Source organism: Leopardus geoffroyi, chromosome A2 (assembly GCF_018350155.1).
Source record: "Leopardus geoffroyi isolate Oge1 chromosome A2, O.geoffroyi_Oge1_pat1.0, whole genome shotgun sequence".
NCBI classification, from domain to species: Eukaryota; Metazoa; Chordata; class Mammalia; order Carnivora; family Felidae; genus Leopardus; species Leopardus geoffroyi.
The window spans coordinates 11,846,707-11,863,615 of NC_059331.1; the positions used below are offsets into that span (position 1 = coordinate 11,846,707).

General features: G+C 45.2%; 1 protein-coding gene and 1 pseudogene across 1 annotated transcript; both read right to left on the reverse strand.

The window, feature by feature from the left end:
* Positions 1-1,730: 1,730 nt before the first annotated feature.
* LOC123604927 lies at positions 1,731-4,802 on the reverse strand (annotated as a pseudogene).
* Positions 4,803-8,958: 4,156 nt separating this feature from the next.
* Positions 8,959-9,906, reverse strand: LOC123607577 (olfactory receptor 10H3-like). Its single transcript, XM_045497073.1, has one exon. It carries the CDS (start codon positions 9,886-9,888, stop codon positions 8,959-8,961), a length of 930 nt encoding a protein of 309 aa, XP_045353029.1. The 5' UTR covers positions 9,889-9,906.
* Positions 9,907-16,909: the final 7,003 nt, after the last annotated feature.

Genomic DNA, 16,909 nt, shown 5'->3' on the forward strand with positions numbered 1-16,909 from the left:
AAAGTAATGTGGGGAAAAAGGGAAAAGACTTTCCATAACCTGTCAGAAAGCAAAACCCTTTTTTTTTTTTTTTTTTTTGCTAGTGGGTTATCATTTATTTGGGGGCTTTTCAGCTAACAGCACAGAAGTGTACATATGCAAACTAACCTGTTATATAAAGACATATCTGCGATTATGTTCTTTTTTTATGAAATTTATTGTCAAATTGGTTTCCATACAACACCCAGTGCTCATCCCAACAGGTGCCCTCCTCAATGCCCCTCACCCACCCTTCCCTCCCTCCCACCTTCCCATCGACCCTCAGTTCATTCTCAGTTTTTTAGAGTCTCTTATGATTTGGCTCCCTCCCTCTCTTATTTTTCCCTTCTCCTCCCCCATGGTCTTCTGTTAAGTTTCTCAGGATCCACATAAGAGTGAAAACATATGGAATCTGTCCTTCTCTGTATGACTTATTTCACGTAGTATAACACTCTCCAGTTCCATCTATGTTGCTACAAAATGCCATAATTCATTTTCTCATTGCCACGTAGTATTCCATTGTGTATATAAACCACATATTCTTTATCCATTCATCAGTTGATGGACATTTAGGCTCTTTCCATAATTTAGCTATTGTTGAGAGTGCAAAGCAACACCCTTTTAACATGCTTTATGTTCTTATCCAAGCACTGATCCCCCTCCCCTTTCTCTCTCTCTTTTCCTCCCTATTCCTCTCCCCCTCTCCTTCTCTCTCACTCTCCCTTCCCTTTCCCTTCCTCATGTGAAAATTGTGCTGTTACCAACTTCCTTCTCATTTTCATGCCTTTTCCAGATTTTGCCCCATATGCACTTTTATCCAACTTCTTGTTCAGATCATTTTCAGGACTCCTATCCCACTACTTATCTTTCTCTCTCTCTCTCTTCCAGTGTCTCTCCCTTCCCCTCTCTGCTTCACCCTCTGAACCCTATTTTTTAAATTTTTTTAAGTTTTATTTTTCATATTTGAGAGAGAGAGAGAGAGAGAGAATGACCAGGGGAGGGGCAGAGTGATGGAGACAGAATCTGAAGCAGGCTCCAGGCTCTGAGCTGTCAGCACAGAGCCTGACACGGAGCTCGAACTCACAAGTAGTGAGACCATGACCTGAACTGAAGTCGGACGCCTAACCAACTGAGCCACTCAGGCATCCCTGAACCCTATATTATACAGAAATCCTCCCTTAAAGTCTATCCCTTCCAAGGCAGTGAGGAATTGTAAACAATAAATCATCTTCTTAGAGACTAATAGTTTAATTTTTTTGTGCATTTGTCATACTCTAAAAGACAATACTATAAACCACTGGATGAATAACTTGATATGAAAAGGGTCAATTCTGGGGTCAGACATTATTACTCTGCTTAATTTTCTTTATCCTTATGTTGGAGGAGGGGAAAATCTTCCCTTGCATGAACATTCAAGAAGACCTTGTGCGTTATTGCCCAGACACATCCATGTGATGCTCCCCACTGGTCCACAGAGAGATAACACATCCTTAGACAGAGTAATGGGAAGGAGCTCATCACATTGGGTCAAGAACAAGAGATCATGGTCACTAGATCCCATGCAAGAGGGGTGTAAAAAATTGGGGAAAAACAAATACCCAGCATGCATCCAACATCTATGGATGTGTGTATTTTCATAGACTGAAACTCTACAACATTCCTGTGGAGATAGATGTTATTGTCCTCAGGCCTTCTACCATATTTCTTCATCACTAAACTGTCCAACAGTAGCTTAAGGGACTGAATTTTCTCTGGAAGCTTTTCTTTTTTTTTTTTAATTTAACTTTTAGTTATTAATATGCAGTGCGATATTGGTTTCAGGAGTAGAACTCAGTGATTCATCACTTGCATACAACATCCAGTGCTTATCACAAGTGCCCTGCTAGTGCCCATCACCCGTCTATCCATCTCCCACCCACCACCCTCCATCAACCTTCAGTCTGTTCTCTATCATTAACAGTCTCTTATGGTTTGTTTCTCCCCCTTCTCTTCCGTCCCTTCCTATGTGTTCATCTGTTTTGTTTCTTTAAAAAATTTTTTTAGTCTTTATTTTTTAGACAGAGAGAGACAGAGCGTGAGTGGGGGAGGGGCGGAGAGAGAGAGGAAGACAAGGAATCCAAAGCAGGCTCCAGGCTCTGCACTGTCAGGACGGAGCCTGATGCAGGGCTCAAACTCATAAAGTGTGAGATCATGACCTGAGCTGAAGTCAGATGACCAACTGACTAAGCCACCTAGGCACCCCTGTTTTGTTTTCTAAATTCCACATATGAGTGAAATCATACAATATTTGTCTTTCTCTCATTGACTTATTTCACTTAGCATAATACACTCTAGCTCTATCGACATTGTTGCAAATGGCAAGATTTCATTCTTTTGGATGGCTGAGTAATGTTCCATTGTGTATGAGCAATATTCCACATCTTTATTCATTCATCAGTTGATGGACATTGGGGCTCTCTCCATCATTTGACTATTGTTAATACTGCTGCTATAAACATTGGGGTGCATGTACCCCTTCAAATTTGTATTTTTGTGTCCTTTGGGTAATAGTGCAATTGCTGGGTTGTAGGGTAGTTGTATTTTTCAGTTTTGGAGGAGCATCCATACTATTCTCCAGAGTGGTTGCACCAGTTTGCATTGCCACCAACAGTGCAAGTGGGCTCCCTTTTCTCTGCATCTTTGCCAACACCTGTTGTCTCTTGTGTTGTTAGTTTTAGCCATTCTGACAGGTGTGAAGTAATATCTCATTGTAGTTTTGATTTGTATTTCTCTGATGATGAGCAATATTGAGCATATAAAATCAATGTGCAAAAATCTGTTGCATTTCTATACACCAATGATGAAGCATCAGAAAAAGAAATCAAGGAATCAATCCCATTTACAATTGCACTAAAACAATAAGATGCCTAGGAATAATCCTAATAAAGAAGTAAAAGATCTGTACTCTGAAAACTATAGAAGACTTATGAAGGATATTTAAAAAGACACGAAGAAATGGAAAACCATTGCATGCTTATGGATTGGAAGAACAAACAATGTTAAAGTGTGTATACTACCCAAGCCATCTACACATTTAATGCAATCCCCAGGAAAATATATCACCAGGATTCTTCTCAGAGCTATAATAGAGATCCTAAAATTTGTATGGAACCACAAAAGACTGCAAATAACCAAAGCAATCCTGAAAAAGAAAAAACTGGAGGCATCACAATTCCAGATTTCAAGTTATATTACAAACCCCTAGTCATCAAGACAATATGACTAGCCCAAAAACAGACATATAGATCAATGGAACAGAATAGAAAACCCAGAAATGGACCCACAACTCTATGGCCAACTCATCTTCGATAAAACAGTAAAGAATATCCAATGGAAAAAAGAAAGTCTCTTCAACAAATGGTATTGAGAAAACTGGATGGCAACATGCAGGGGAATGAAACTGAACCACTTTCTTACACCAGACACAAAAATAAATTCATAATGGATGAAAGACCTACATGTGAGATGAGAAACCATCAAAACCCTAGAGGACACAGCAACTTCTTTGACCTTGGCCACAGCAACTTCTTACTAGATACGTTGCTGAAGACAAGGGAAACAAAAACAAACTTGAGCCATTGGGACTTCATCAAGATAAAAACTTCTTCACAGAGAAGGAAACAATCAACAAAACCAAAAGACAGCCTATGGAATGAGAGAAGATATTTGCAAATAGCATATCTCATAAAGGAATCATATCCAAAATCCATAAAGAACTTATCGAACTCAGAGCGCCTGGATGGCTCAGTTGGTTAAGCATCTGACTTCAGCTCAGATCATGATCTCACAGTTCATGAGTTCAAGGTCTGCATCAGGCTCTGTGCTGATGGCTCAGAGCCTGGAGCCTGCTTTGGATTCTGTGTCTCCCTCCCTCTCTGCCCCTCCCTGCTCACATTCTGTCTCTCTCTCTCTCTCTTTCTCAAAAATAAATAAACATTACAAAAAATTTAAAAACTTATCAATCTCAACACCCAAAACACAACCACACAGTTAAGAAATGGGTAGAAGACACGAGAAGAAACTTTTCTGAAGAAGACACCAGATGACTAACATATACATGAAAACATGGAATCTTCTCATTATGGCGTTCTTGAGCTCCTTATTCCTGAGGCTGAAATGACTGGGCTGAGAAAGGGGGTGAAGACTATATAGGTGGTGGCCATCAGGGTGTTACTGTCCATAGAATGGGGGCCCTTGGGTTTGAGGTAGATAATGGAGGCAAAGCCATAGTGCACAATGACCACAGTGAGGTGGGACACACACGTGGAGAAGGTCTTGTGCCTGCCCTCAGCAGAGGGGATCTGCAATATGGCGGCCACGATGAAGACATAGGAGAGGACGATGAGGAATAAACAGCCCATCAGAGCTGAGACACATACCAAGATCACAGCCAAGGTGATGGAGGATGTCTCCTTCCCACAGGCCAAATTTCGAAGGGAAAGCACGTGGCAGGCAAAATGGTGGATCACATTAGACCCACAGAAGGTGAGGTGAAAAACTATCAGGGTCACCATCATCCCCATGATCGAGCCACCAGCCCAGGACCAGGACACGAGGCGGGCACAGCCACGGGGGCTCATGAGCACATTGTAACGCAGGGGGTGGCAGATGGCCACGTAGCGGTCGTAGCCCATGATCATGAGCAGGAAGGAGTGGGTGAAGCCGAACGTGAAGGAGAAAAGCATCTGGCTGGCACAGGCCGCCCAGGTGATGGTGCGGTGGGTGGAGAGCATGTCAACCAGCATGACAAAATGGTGGATCACACAAGACCTACATAAAGTGAGATGAAAAACCATTGGGGTCATTATCATTCCCAGCTGAGCCACCAGCCCAGCCCTGGGATGTAGGACAGCACAGCCACAGGGACTCATGAGCATACTGTAGCACATGGGGTGGCAGACGGCCACGTAGCAGTCATAGCTCCTGATCATGAGCAGAAAGGAATGCTCTTTGTTCTCACAATACTTTGCCTTCATTTAGCACGTGTATAGTCAAGAAATGTTCTTCCAGGGGCGCCTGGATGGCTCAGGCGGTTAAGCATCTGACTTCGGCTCAGGTCATGATCTCACGGTTCATGAGTTCAAGCCCCATGTCAGGCTCTGTGCTGACAGCCCAGAGCCCAGAGCCTGTTTCGGATTCTGTGTCTCCCTCTCTCTCTGACCCTCCCCCGTTCGTGCTCTGTCTCTCTCTGTCTCAAAAATAAATAAACTTTAAAGAAAATTAAAAAAAAATGTTCTTCCAGGCTTATTTTGTATGGAAATATTCCAGGTGCTAGGATCTAGCAATGACCCAGGACTAGGTCTCTGCTCTCCCCTTTTCATGGTCCATCGAGAGAACCTGTCATATAACCAAACATGACAACACACAGCGATCAAAGGTGTGACGAGGGCAGCCTAGGGATCTGCAGAAGCTAAGGGTGAGTCACAGACCCAGCCTGCAATTTAGAGACTTTGGCAATTGGTAGTGTCTACATTGAGACTTGATGCTTAATTGACTGAGCCACCAGGCGCCTCTCACCTGAATTTTGAAGTGCTTTGTGGCACAGCTTAAGGAACTGACGAGTGGATGGAGGGTCACACAAGGAGCAGGTGGGGAGCATGTCACTGTGGTCGTTGTGATCATCCTCACTTGCTATGGCTGGTTTCTGTCCCCAAGGCTGAGAGCAGGGGTAAGTCCATGGGCTGTTGTAGAAAATAATTTACTTTTTATTTTGGTACTGGTTTGCATAGCCACTTTTCTCTTCTGGGTGTATATTTTAAAGACCTTAGTTTGGGGGCGCCTGGGTGGCTCAGTCGGTTAAGCATCCGACTTCAGCTCAGGTCATGATCTCACAGTTAGTGAGTTCGAGCCCCGCATCAGGCTCTGTGCTGACAGCTTAGAGCCTGGAGCCTGCTTCAAATTCTGTGTCTCCCTCTCTCTCGGTTCCTCCCCTGCTCATGATCTGTCTCTCTCTCTCCTTCAAAAATAAATAAAAATATTTTTAAAAATTTAAATAAAAAAAGACTTTAGTTTGTATTCTTTAAAAATTAGTATAAAAATTCAAAGTATTATAATTTGTAAACTAAATTATACATCTTGCATCACATTAGCTTAGTAGTTGGAACCACTTAGTCTTTAGCCACAAGACTACTTGTTAGAGTACCAAGGAAAAAATGTTATTTGTGCTTTGAGATTGGTCACAGAAAAGAAAATAGCAACAAGCAGTAAAAAGATGAATTTAAACATACTGTAACATTATTACATATAAGTTATATACACTTACGTATATATGTTCACACGCGTATATACACATTCATTCTAATGGTTCTGCTTTTCTGAGGAACCCTAACACAAAAACCTTAAAAGAAAAAGAGGCCTTGTAAAAATGTCCCTTTTCCATCTAAAGAGATGCGACCCAGACCTCAGGATCCTTGGTGGTTTGTCCTGTGGGTAAGCATTTCCCCCAGTTCAGCCCCTGCAACTCAGCGTCTCTCTGAGGATGTGCATGATGCTGTGTCTTTAACGCAAGGGCCCCATCACACAGGAGGGTGAGCATCCCTCCTGAGTCACACGGTCCACGTCGAGCATGGAGACTGTTCCTGCTGTCCTCCAGCTCCTGCTCCGGTAGTGTTGGTTGAGGGCACACCGCACCCCAGGCCCTGTGCTGGGGCCCCTGCAGCTGCACGGTCAGGTGAGTCCTCAAAACACACCCTAATGAGCAAACCCTGCAGCTGGGCTACCGGGACTCCTTCACCTTTGTTGACCGAATTCCAAGGACACTCAGCACTTCTCGAGAGCCATGTCAACGCCCCAGGTCTTCTCCACAAAGAAGAATGGCCTAAGAATCTGGCTTGAAACTAACTGTAAAGTGAAACCCAATAACATTTAACGTCAGGATGCCATTTCATGAGTCAGTTCCTGGGGCTGCTGTAACAAAACATGTAAATCTCATGCCCTGACACCACACACATCTATCTTCTATGCTGGAGGCCAGAATCGAATCAGGGTCACCAGGTGTGAGTCCAGGTGTGAGCAGGGCTGCATCCTTCAGGGGATCCAGGGAGGGATGTGTCTCCTGCTTTCCCAGCTTCGAGGGTACCACACATCCCCTGGCTTGTGGTTCCTGCCTCAGCTACTCCAATTCCTCCTTCCGGTGTCACATCCCCTACTGCTCCCTGTCTCTGGTCCCTCCTGCCCCCTTGTAATTATCGCAGCCCATCTGGGTGATGAGGGCAATCCCCCTGTCTCAGATCTTAACTGCATCTCATCTGCACACTCCCTCTTGCTGGGTAAGGGAACACAGCCACAGGCTCTGGAGAAGCACATCTTAGGAATGGTGGGGGCATCCGTCAGTAATACCGATAATGAGCAAAATAATGAATGGAACCCCAAAACTGCCATAGCCGGTTTTGCCAAGCTCTCGTTGTCAGTGTTCATGAGACAAAGTGTCTCATGAACTCCTCTGGAGTCCGTGTTTCCCTCTGGCTGCGTGAAAGGGGTGTGTGCCTAGGGCTGCACCTGCCCTCCTTCCCTGAAAGGGGTCTCTTCCTTCTAATGACAGCCTTCTCCTCCTAGTCATGACCTCACTTCTCTCTGTAGACACCTGACAGAGGTGGGTTCCTGATCACCAACTGCACACACATGCACATTGTAATCGATTCCTGCTCCCTGCCTTCATGGTGCTGTGGCCTGGGACAGATTTGCATTTTTTGCATTTCAAAAATGTGATTAGTGATAGATGTGGGTCATATCTAAATGTGGAGAAAGGATAATTTATTTTGAGACTCAGAAGAGTGAATGCATAGGAAACCCTTCCCACAGCATTTAGCAAGTGGCAGGTACTCATATGTGGCAGCCATCCTTAGATTAGTATGGTAAAACATCTTCTGACTGCAACTCAAATATCTGACCACAGTTTAAGAATTTACACCAATGGAAGGCCCCCTCCTGGAGCTTCAGACATGGTTTCTCAACCCCTGCATGGGAGTCAGACACACCTAAAGTTGCATGTGACCCCTTCACTCACATGTTGTGTGACCCCCACCAACATTTGTCATCAGCGTAAAGGAGGTACCCACACCCTTGACCTTTCTTTGTGCCATCTTGAGAGAGCACTGTGCCGTCCAACACATCCTCCAAATAGCTGCAAGCAAACATAGTAGTAACAAATTGATGTTTTACTGAAAGCATATGGGGGAAAAGGTAAAAGGGTCTCCTTAAGATGTCAGATAGCCACACCCTTTAAGCATTGTATATGTCGTTACTCAAGCACTGAACCCTCTCTCCTTTTTCTGTCTCTTTCTTTCTCCACTTTGCCTTCTGACATCTTTCACTCGACTCAGCTCAACAGAAAATCTCCTTCAAGTCTATCCCCTCAAAACACAGAAGGAACTATACACATTCAGTCATCTTCTTGGACAGAAATAATGTATTTTCTTTTGTGCACTTGGCGTAATTAAAATATATGCTTATACAACACTGGGCACACACCCTGATAGGAAAAGTCCGATGATGGTGGCATTTATTATTATGCTTATTGTTGTTTATCCTTATAGAGGAAGACGGGAAAATCCTCCTTTGCTTGTCCATTCAAGAACCATTGGCATCAGTGCCCAGATACATCCATGTGATGCCCCCCACTGGCCCATAGGTAGATAACACATTCTTAGACAGAAGTAATGGGATAGAGTTGATCACATGAGGTCTTAAACAAGAGATCATGATCCCTAGAGCCTATGCAAGAGGGGAGCACACAAATTGGGGAAAAACAAATACCTAGCAGGTACCTAACACCTATGGGTGCATCCAACAATATCTTTTCAGTATTTACATATATTGAATCCCTACAATAGTCTTATGGAGACAATGTTATTATTTTCAGCCCTTCTGTCATATTTCCTCACCACCATGTCTCCTCCAGTGTCAGGAGCTTAAGGGACTGAATTTTCTCTGGAAGCTTTTCTTTATGGCATTCTTGAGCTCCTTATTTCTGAGGCTGAAAATGATCGGGCTGAGAAAGGGGGTGAAGACTATATAGGTGGTGGCCATCAGGGTGTTACTATCCATAGAATGGGGGCCCTTGGGCTTGAGGTAGATAATGGAGGCAAAGCCGTAGTGCACAATGACGACCGTGAGGTGGGACACACACGTGGAGAAGGTCTTGTGCCTGCCCTCAGCAGAGGGGATCCGCAATATGGCGGCCACGATGAAGACATAGGAGAGGACGATGAGGAATAAGCAGCCCATCAGCGCTGAGACACACACCAAGATCACAGCCAAGGTGACGGAGGATGTCTCCTTCCCACAGGCCAACTTTAGAAGGGAAAGCACATGGCAGGCAAAATGGTGGATCACATTAGACCCACAGAAGGTGAGGTGAAAAACTATCAGGGTCACCATCATCCCCATGATCGAGCCACCAGCCCAGGACCAGGACACGAGGCGGGCACAGCCACGGGGGCTCATGAGCACATTATAGCGCAGGGGGTGGCAGATGGCCACGTAGCGGTCGTAGCCCATGATCATGAGCAGGAAGGAGTGGGTGAAGCCAAATGTGAAGGAGAAAAACATCTGGCTGGCACAGGCCGTCCAGGTGATGGTGCGGCCGGTGGAGAGCATGTCAACCAGCATGCGAGGGGTGATGGCAACGGTGAACAGAATCTCGGAGGTGGACAGGGCGCACAGGAAGAGGTACATGGGCGTGTGCAGGCTGCGCTCGCTCCAGACTGTGGCCATGATGAGCAGGTTCCCCAGCAGCGTGAACAGGTACATGAGCAGGTACAGAAGGAAGAAAGCGGGCAGGAGATGCCGTGGGAAGTTAGAGAATCCCACGAGGATGAACTCAGTCACCATGCTATAGTTCTGACCAGGCACGAGTACTGCATCTGGTGAGATCATAAAGGGAATGAGAGTGCGTAATTTATCCCATGAATGGCAAGGATGATTCAGAATAAACCTATCATATAGTTAGTCGCATGAATAAGTTAAAAAGGAAATGTCATGTAATTATATCAATCTAGAAAGCTATCCTGGATTGCTAAAGTTCAATTCCTATATGGTTTTTAAAATTGATTTATAACTGACATACATTATATTATTTTAATACACAGCATAATGATGATATGTTTATATATCTTGAAGATTTTTTTACAGTTTTGTCAACATCAAATCAACTGAGACTTTCTTAGTTAACTAAGAATACATGCTACAAACTAGGAAATAGTACAAGAAGTGGGAGACAGATAGATGCATTATTTTATAAAATTTTTTTAACGTTTATTCATTTTTTGAAAGATAGAGACAGAGTGCGAGCAGGGAAGGGGCAGAGAGAGAGAGAGAGATGGAGACACAGAATCTGAAGCAGGCTCCAGGCTCTGAGCTGTCAGCACAGAGCCAGATACAGGGCTGGAACTCACGGAACTGTGAGATCATGAGCTAAGCTGAAGTGGGACGTTTAACTGACTGAGCCACCCGGGCACCCCTAAATAGACTATTTTAGAATCAGAAACAAGCCAAGGTTACTCACTGTCTCGGCTGTTCATTAGCAGGGGACTGAAAGCCAGGAGAGGTGCTTGAGGATTGTTAAAGAAAGAAGGAATACCAGTATTGGAAGCAAAGAGACGTGGTCATCTACCTAGAAAGGTGCAAGAATGAAGGCAGAAAATCTTTGAGCAAAGACAGAACACATGCTGTGGAAGACAGATCAACTTCCCAAACTCATAGCATTTCCCATAGAATTGCACTCATAGTAATCATGTGAAAGACAGAATTCAAGGAAAAAGCAAGGTAACATTCCCAATAGTGACACAAACTATAAGGAGACAGTTGTCAAACATGTTGGTTGCAGTATTTCTTTTTTTAAGTTTCATTTATTTTTGAAAGAGAGAGTGTGCCCAGGGGGGAAGGGGCAGAGAGAGAGAGGGAGACAGAGGATCCACGGTGGGCTCTGTGCTGACAGCATGGAGCCAGATGTAAGGCTTGAACTCAGGAACCAAACCATGAGATCGCGACCTGAGCCAAAGTCAGACCCTTAGCCAACTGAGCCACCCAGGTGCCCCCATTTGGTTGCAGTATTTCTTTATGTTAAAAACTATTGAGTCCCCTTGAAAGCTTTTGTTTGAGTGAGTTAGAACTCTCCATTCTTACTATATTAGTAATTTAAACTGAGATTCTTTGAAAATACTGAATTCTTAACCCATTTAAAAGTGCAATAATCAACCCGGGCACCTGGGTGGCTCAGTCGGTTGAGCGTCGGACTTCGGCTCAGGTCATGATCTCACGGTTCGTGGGTTCGAGCCCCGTGTCGGGCTCTGTGCTGAGCCTGGAGCTGACTTAGGACTCTCTCTCCTGGGGCGCCCGGGTGGCTCAGCTGGTTAAACGTCCGACTTCGGCTCAGGTCATGATCTCACGGCTCGTGAGTTCAAGCCCCATGTTACTCTGTGCTGGCAGCTCAGAGCCTGGAGCCTGTTTCAGATTCTGTGTCTCCCTCTCTCTCTGCCCCTCCCTCACTCACACTCTGTCTCTCTCAAAAATAAACATCAAAAAAAATTTTTTTACTATCTAGAAATTAACCAAACACATGCAATACTTCCAAGGACAGAAACTGTAACACCACGGATAGATATGTAGAAGATGGTCTGGCTACATGGAAAGCTGTAAATCCATGTGTACTCTTAGATGGGATGAGCTAATATAGCAGTTATGTCGGTTCCTCCCCAAATCATGGTCAGTGCAGCTGCATTTACAATTAGAGAAGTTAAATTTAAGAACTATCATAAGCCTACTTCTGAAAAATAAAGTCAGTGAAAAACTGTACAGGTCTTCTAAAAACGAAGCACACAAGAGAGACAGAGAGATGTCCCTCATGGCGTTGAGACTCACTACCAAATCAGAATCATTTGTTTTTTTATTTTATTTTTTCCAACTAGCCATTCTTCTTCTTTTTTTTATGGTTATTTATTTTTGAGAGACAGAGTGCAAACAGGGGAGGGGCAGAGAGAGAGAGGAAGACACAGAGTCTGTAGCAGGCTCTAGGTTCTGAGCTGTCACACAGGGCAAGGCTCAAACTCACAAACCATGAAATCATGACCTGAGCTGAAGTCAGATGCTTAACCGACTGAGCCCCCCAGGTGCCCCACAGCTATCCATTCTTCTATTGATACAGCATCATTTTTTAAAGTGAGACCCTGGGGCAGGCAGAGGTGATGTGTGTGATGCCCAGATTGGATACCTAAGAAAATATCCCTGCATGATTCAAAACTGGGAGCACAAACCAAATGAAAAAAGGGAAGGGTGGTTTACTGATTTGTGGTGGGAAAACTGGTCATTTTAGGAAGCGGTGTAAATCTGAATTCTTGCCTAAGGCCCCACGCAATCTAGATGGATTTCACACATAAAATGAAATATAACATTAATAGGAGAAGGATTCAGGAGAATAACTTTGCTATGTAAGAGTGAAGAAGGACTTCTCAACCAAATCTCAAACACAAATGTTAAGGTGAAGTGGAGAAAAGGCAACTCTCTTGCCCTTTGTTGGGAATGCAAACTGGGTAGCTCTCTGGAAAACAGTGTGGACATTCCTCAAAAAGTTAAAAATAGATCTACCCTATATCCAGCATTTTCACTACTAGGTATTTACCCAAAGAACATTAAAATACCAGTTAAAATGGAAATAGGCACCCCAATGTTAATAGCAGCATTACCTACAGTATCCAAATTATAGAAGCAGTCCAAATGCTTGATAAAGAAGATGTGGTTCATATGTACAATGGAATATTGCTCAACCATAAAAAGGACTGAAATCTTGCCATTTACAAAACATGGATGGACTGGGGCACCTGGGTGGGTCAGTCGGTTATGCTTCTGACTGCGGCTCAGATCATGATCTTGCGGTTTGTGAGTTTGAGCTCCATGTTGGGCTCTGGGCTGACAGAAGCAGTCTCTGTGCTAACAGCAGGAGCCCAATATAGGGCTCAAACTCACGAACTGTGAGACCATGACCTGAGCCGAAGTTGGACACTGACCCAACTGAGGCACCCAAGTACCCCAAATTCCATTCTTAGTACATAAATGTTAACTCCTTGTGAAAAAATAGACATAAAAACTTCCCCAAGGATTTTGTTCAACAAAGGATATCCAGGATACATGAACAGGCAGATGGAAATTTGGGAAAGGAGCCGGTGCCTTGACTAAAATTGACCAGGGAATACTGTCTAGAGTAAATAAGAAACCAGCACATTAAGAAGTAGAGACTCCAAACAGAAACGAGTCCAGGACATGAGCAGAGAACCCACAGAAGGGGCTACACAGGCAAGTGAACAGATGGTTTCAAGACAAGGAAAGGGAAGGGGAAAACGACCCTGAGATTTCCCTGTACACCTATTCATTTCCCCAGATTAGGAAGTGCCCAGTGCCCACAGCTATACGGGGAGGGAGCAATCCCGCGGCCTGCGGGTGAGAACCGAGAATGGACAAGTGCAACCTTCACGTACACCTGAACCTCTATCTCCATGGCGCACACCTACCTGGACGGAGCGTGTGGGATGCAGCCCTGCTTGTAGTGCGGGAATGGACAAGCCTGCTCGGGAACCATAACTGGGAAGGGGGCAGGTCCCACGGGCCGGATGCAAACCCTGGAGCCCCAGCCAGGAGTTCCATGCACACACAGCAGCATAAATGAAGCCGTAAAATGACACCGAGTGAATGAGGCAAAAGGCAGCTCAACTCTCCAGCATATTTGCATTTGGGCGCATTAAAAACAGAGCACCTGACACTGTTCTGTGGGATGCTGGAACGCTGTATACATGCCACTACCCGCTGCTCCAAACCCACAGGCTGCAACACAGACAGTGAGCCCTAGTGTAAATGTGGGCGGAGTTACTATAACGTGTCCTGATTGGTTCACCAGTGGAACAAACGCCCCACACTACTACCAGATTGTACAACGTTTAGCAGCATCCCTGGCCTCAACCCTACAGATGCTGGTAGCATCCCTCCCTCCCCATGAGCTGTGACAACAAAAGGGCCTCCGGGCATGTGCAAATATTTCAGGGGGACAGAATCAGTCCCAATCAACAGTAGTGACCTAGAAGCTGCAAAGGTCACTAGGCTGAGTGAGGAACCCAGGACCCAGCAGGGGCAACCTGAGAAAAGTCCCACCAGCTCCCAAGGAAGAGCCTGTCTTACCACCTTTCTCCCCAGTCCTGTTCCCACCCCCAACCGGGGCTTGCTCCCCACAACTGCCTAAATATTGCCACCTACCCTGTCCCTCCTGGTCCCCTCGTGCTGGGCTGCCTCTTCCAGGAAGCAGCCAGCAGAGGAGGACAGAAGACGCTCTCTTGGGTTATTCTGTCAGCAGCACACAGGGGCAGGTGTGGGGCCAGACCTCTGGGCTCCTGGAACTGATGCTGTGTGCTTTATCCCTGTTGCAACTTCCCATCCTGCTGCTCCCCAGGGCCTCCCTGGGACACCAATCTGGAAGGCTGTCCTCAGGGTCTGGAGAGGCCAAGAGGATCATCAGAGGGCCTCTGGGGACCTGCAGCCTCTACTCCTTCCTCCAACTCCCCAACACAACCAAGACTCCCTGCTGTCTCTGTCTGCCCTAAGCTCCAGTCCCTACTGAGGACTAGGAGCTCCCAGTCTTGGGGGAAACAGGGCTGGAGTAGATGCCCTCAATCCCTTAGGGTCAGGGCAGGGACAGGAGGAAGGCAGGAGCTGGAGCAGCCCAGAGTGGATATCCACTGGGAATCCAGTGGGAATCCAGGGCTCTGCCCTGGGGTCAAGGCAGCTGGAGGGCTTCCCACAATAAGGGTAATTTAGAGCTGGGTCATAGGGAGCGATTTCTCCTTGTCAATAGAAATGTTCACTGTCTCCTGGACACACTGGATTGCCCCACCTTGCCTCATGGTCAAGTTCGACCCTATCCCTGTCGTCCTGGTGATCTGAGCCTGAGGGTCCACATCAACATAAGCCTTTCTGTGATACAATCAAGCAAATATTTGGTCTCCTATGTTGTCCATGTTCATTGACCACCGAGGAGAGTCTTGTATGCTCACGAGGTGACTGGTAGCTGTGGGTTTAACATTATATCACATCTTCTGCCTCCAACTCAAACATCTGGCCTCACCTTTGAGTAGTAGTTTAGATCCACAGAAAGCCCCCTTCCTGGATCCTCAGACCTATGGTTTCCCAATCCACAGAATGGGAGTCAGACAGACCTCAATCTCCATGTGACCCTTTCCTTCACATGTTGTGTGACCTCCACCAACCGTTCTCATCTGTATAAAGGGGGTACCCATACCCTTGACCTCTCTTTGTGCATCTTGAGATAGCACTGTGCCTACAACAAATCCCCCAAATAGATTCTTCCAAACTCAGGAATGAGAAATTGATGTTTATGGAAAGTAATGTGGGGAAAAAGGGAAAAGACTTTCCATAACCTGTCAGAAAGCAAAACCCTTTTAACATGCTTTATGTTCTTATCCAAGCACTGATCCCCCTCCCCTTTCTCTCTCTCTTTTCCTCCCTATTCCTCTCCCCCTCTCTTCCTCTCTCACTCTCCCTTCCCTTTCCCTTCCTCTTATGAAAAGTGCCTGTTACCAACCTCCTTCTCATTCTTTATGCCTTTCCCAGATTTTGCCCTGTATGCACTTTATCCAACTTCCTGTTCAGATCCCACTAGTCTGTCTGTCTCTGTCTCTCTGTCTCTCTCTCTCTCTCTCCCTCCCCCCTTCACCTTCTGAACCAGCTTAGCATAGAAAATCACCATTAGGGTCTATTACTTCAAGGCAGTGAGGAATAATAAATAGGAACCATCATCTTGAAAACAAATGATTTGTTTTCTTTTGTGCATTTCTTATAATTAAAAAAAACAATACTATCAAACACTGGATACAGTGCTTGATAAGACAAGGTCCAATGTTGGTGGCACTTATTATTGTTCCTATTTTTGTTTAACCACCTGATGGATGAGGGGAAAGTCTTCCCTTCCTTGTCCAGTCAAGAAGAACCATGTGCATCAGTGCCCAGACACATCCATGTGATGCCCCCCACCTGCCCATAAGAAGATAACACATCTTAGATAGAACTGATGGGATGGAGTTCATCACACAGGGTCAAGAACAAGAGATCATGACCACTAGAATCTATGCAAGAGGGAGGCAAACAAATTGGGGAAAAACAAATACCCAGCATGCGTCCAACAGCTATGGATGTGTGTGTTTTCATATACTGAATCCTTACAACAGTCCAATAGAGACAGATGTTATTATCCCCAGCCCTTCTGTCATATTTCTTCACCACCAAACTGGTTGTCAGGAGGTTAGGGGAATGAATTTTCTTTGGAAGTTCCTCCTTATGGTGTTCTTGAGTTCCTTATTCCAGAGGCCACCAGTCCAGAAACAAGACACAAGATGGGCACAGCCACAGGGACTCATGTGCACATTGTAGCACATGGGGTGGCGGGTGGCCAGGTGGTGATCATAGCCCATGATGAGCAGAAAAGCATGCCCTATGTGTTCATGGCACTAGGCCCTCATTTATACACACATACACACACATACATATATATTTATTTATATATATAAAGACATATATATGTGTGTGTGTGTGTGTGTGTGTGTGTGTGTGTGTGTATACACATAATCAAGAAATGCTAGTCAAGGTGGCTCAGTCAGTTAAGCATCTGACTTGGTTTAGGTTCAGGGCATGATCTCATGGTTCATGAGATGGGGTCCCACATCAGGCACCGTGGCTGACAGCTCAGAGCCTGCTTGAGATTCTCTCTCTGCCTGTCTTTCTGCCCCTCCCCTGCTCACACACTCTCCTTATCAAAATAAATAAATAAATAAAAATTTTAAAAAATGTCATTCAAGGC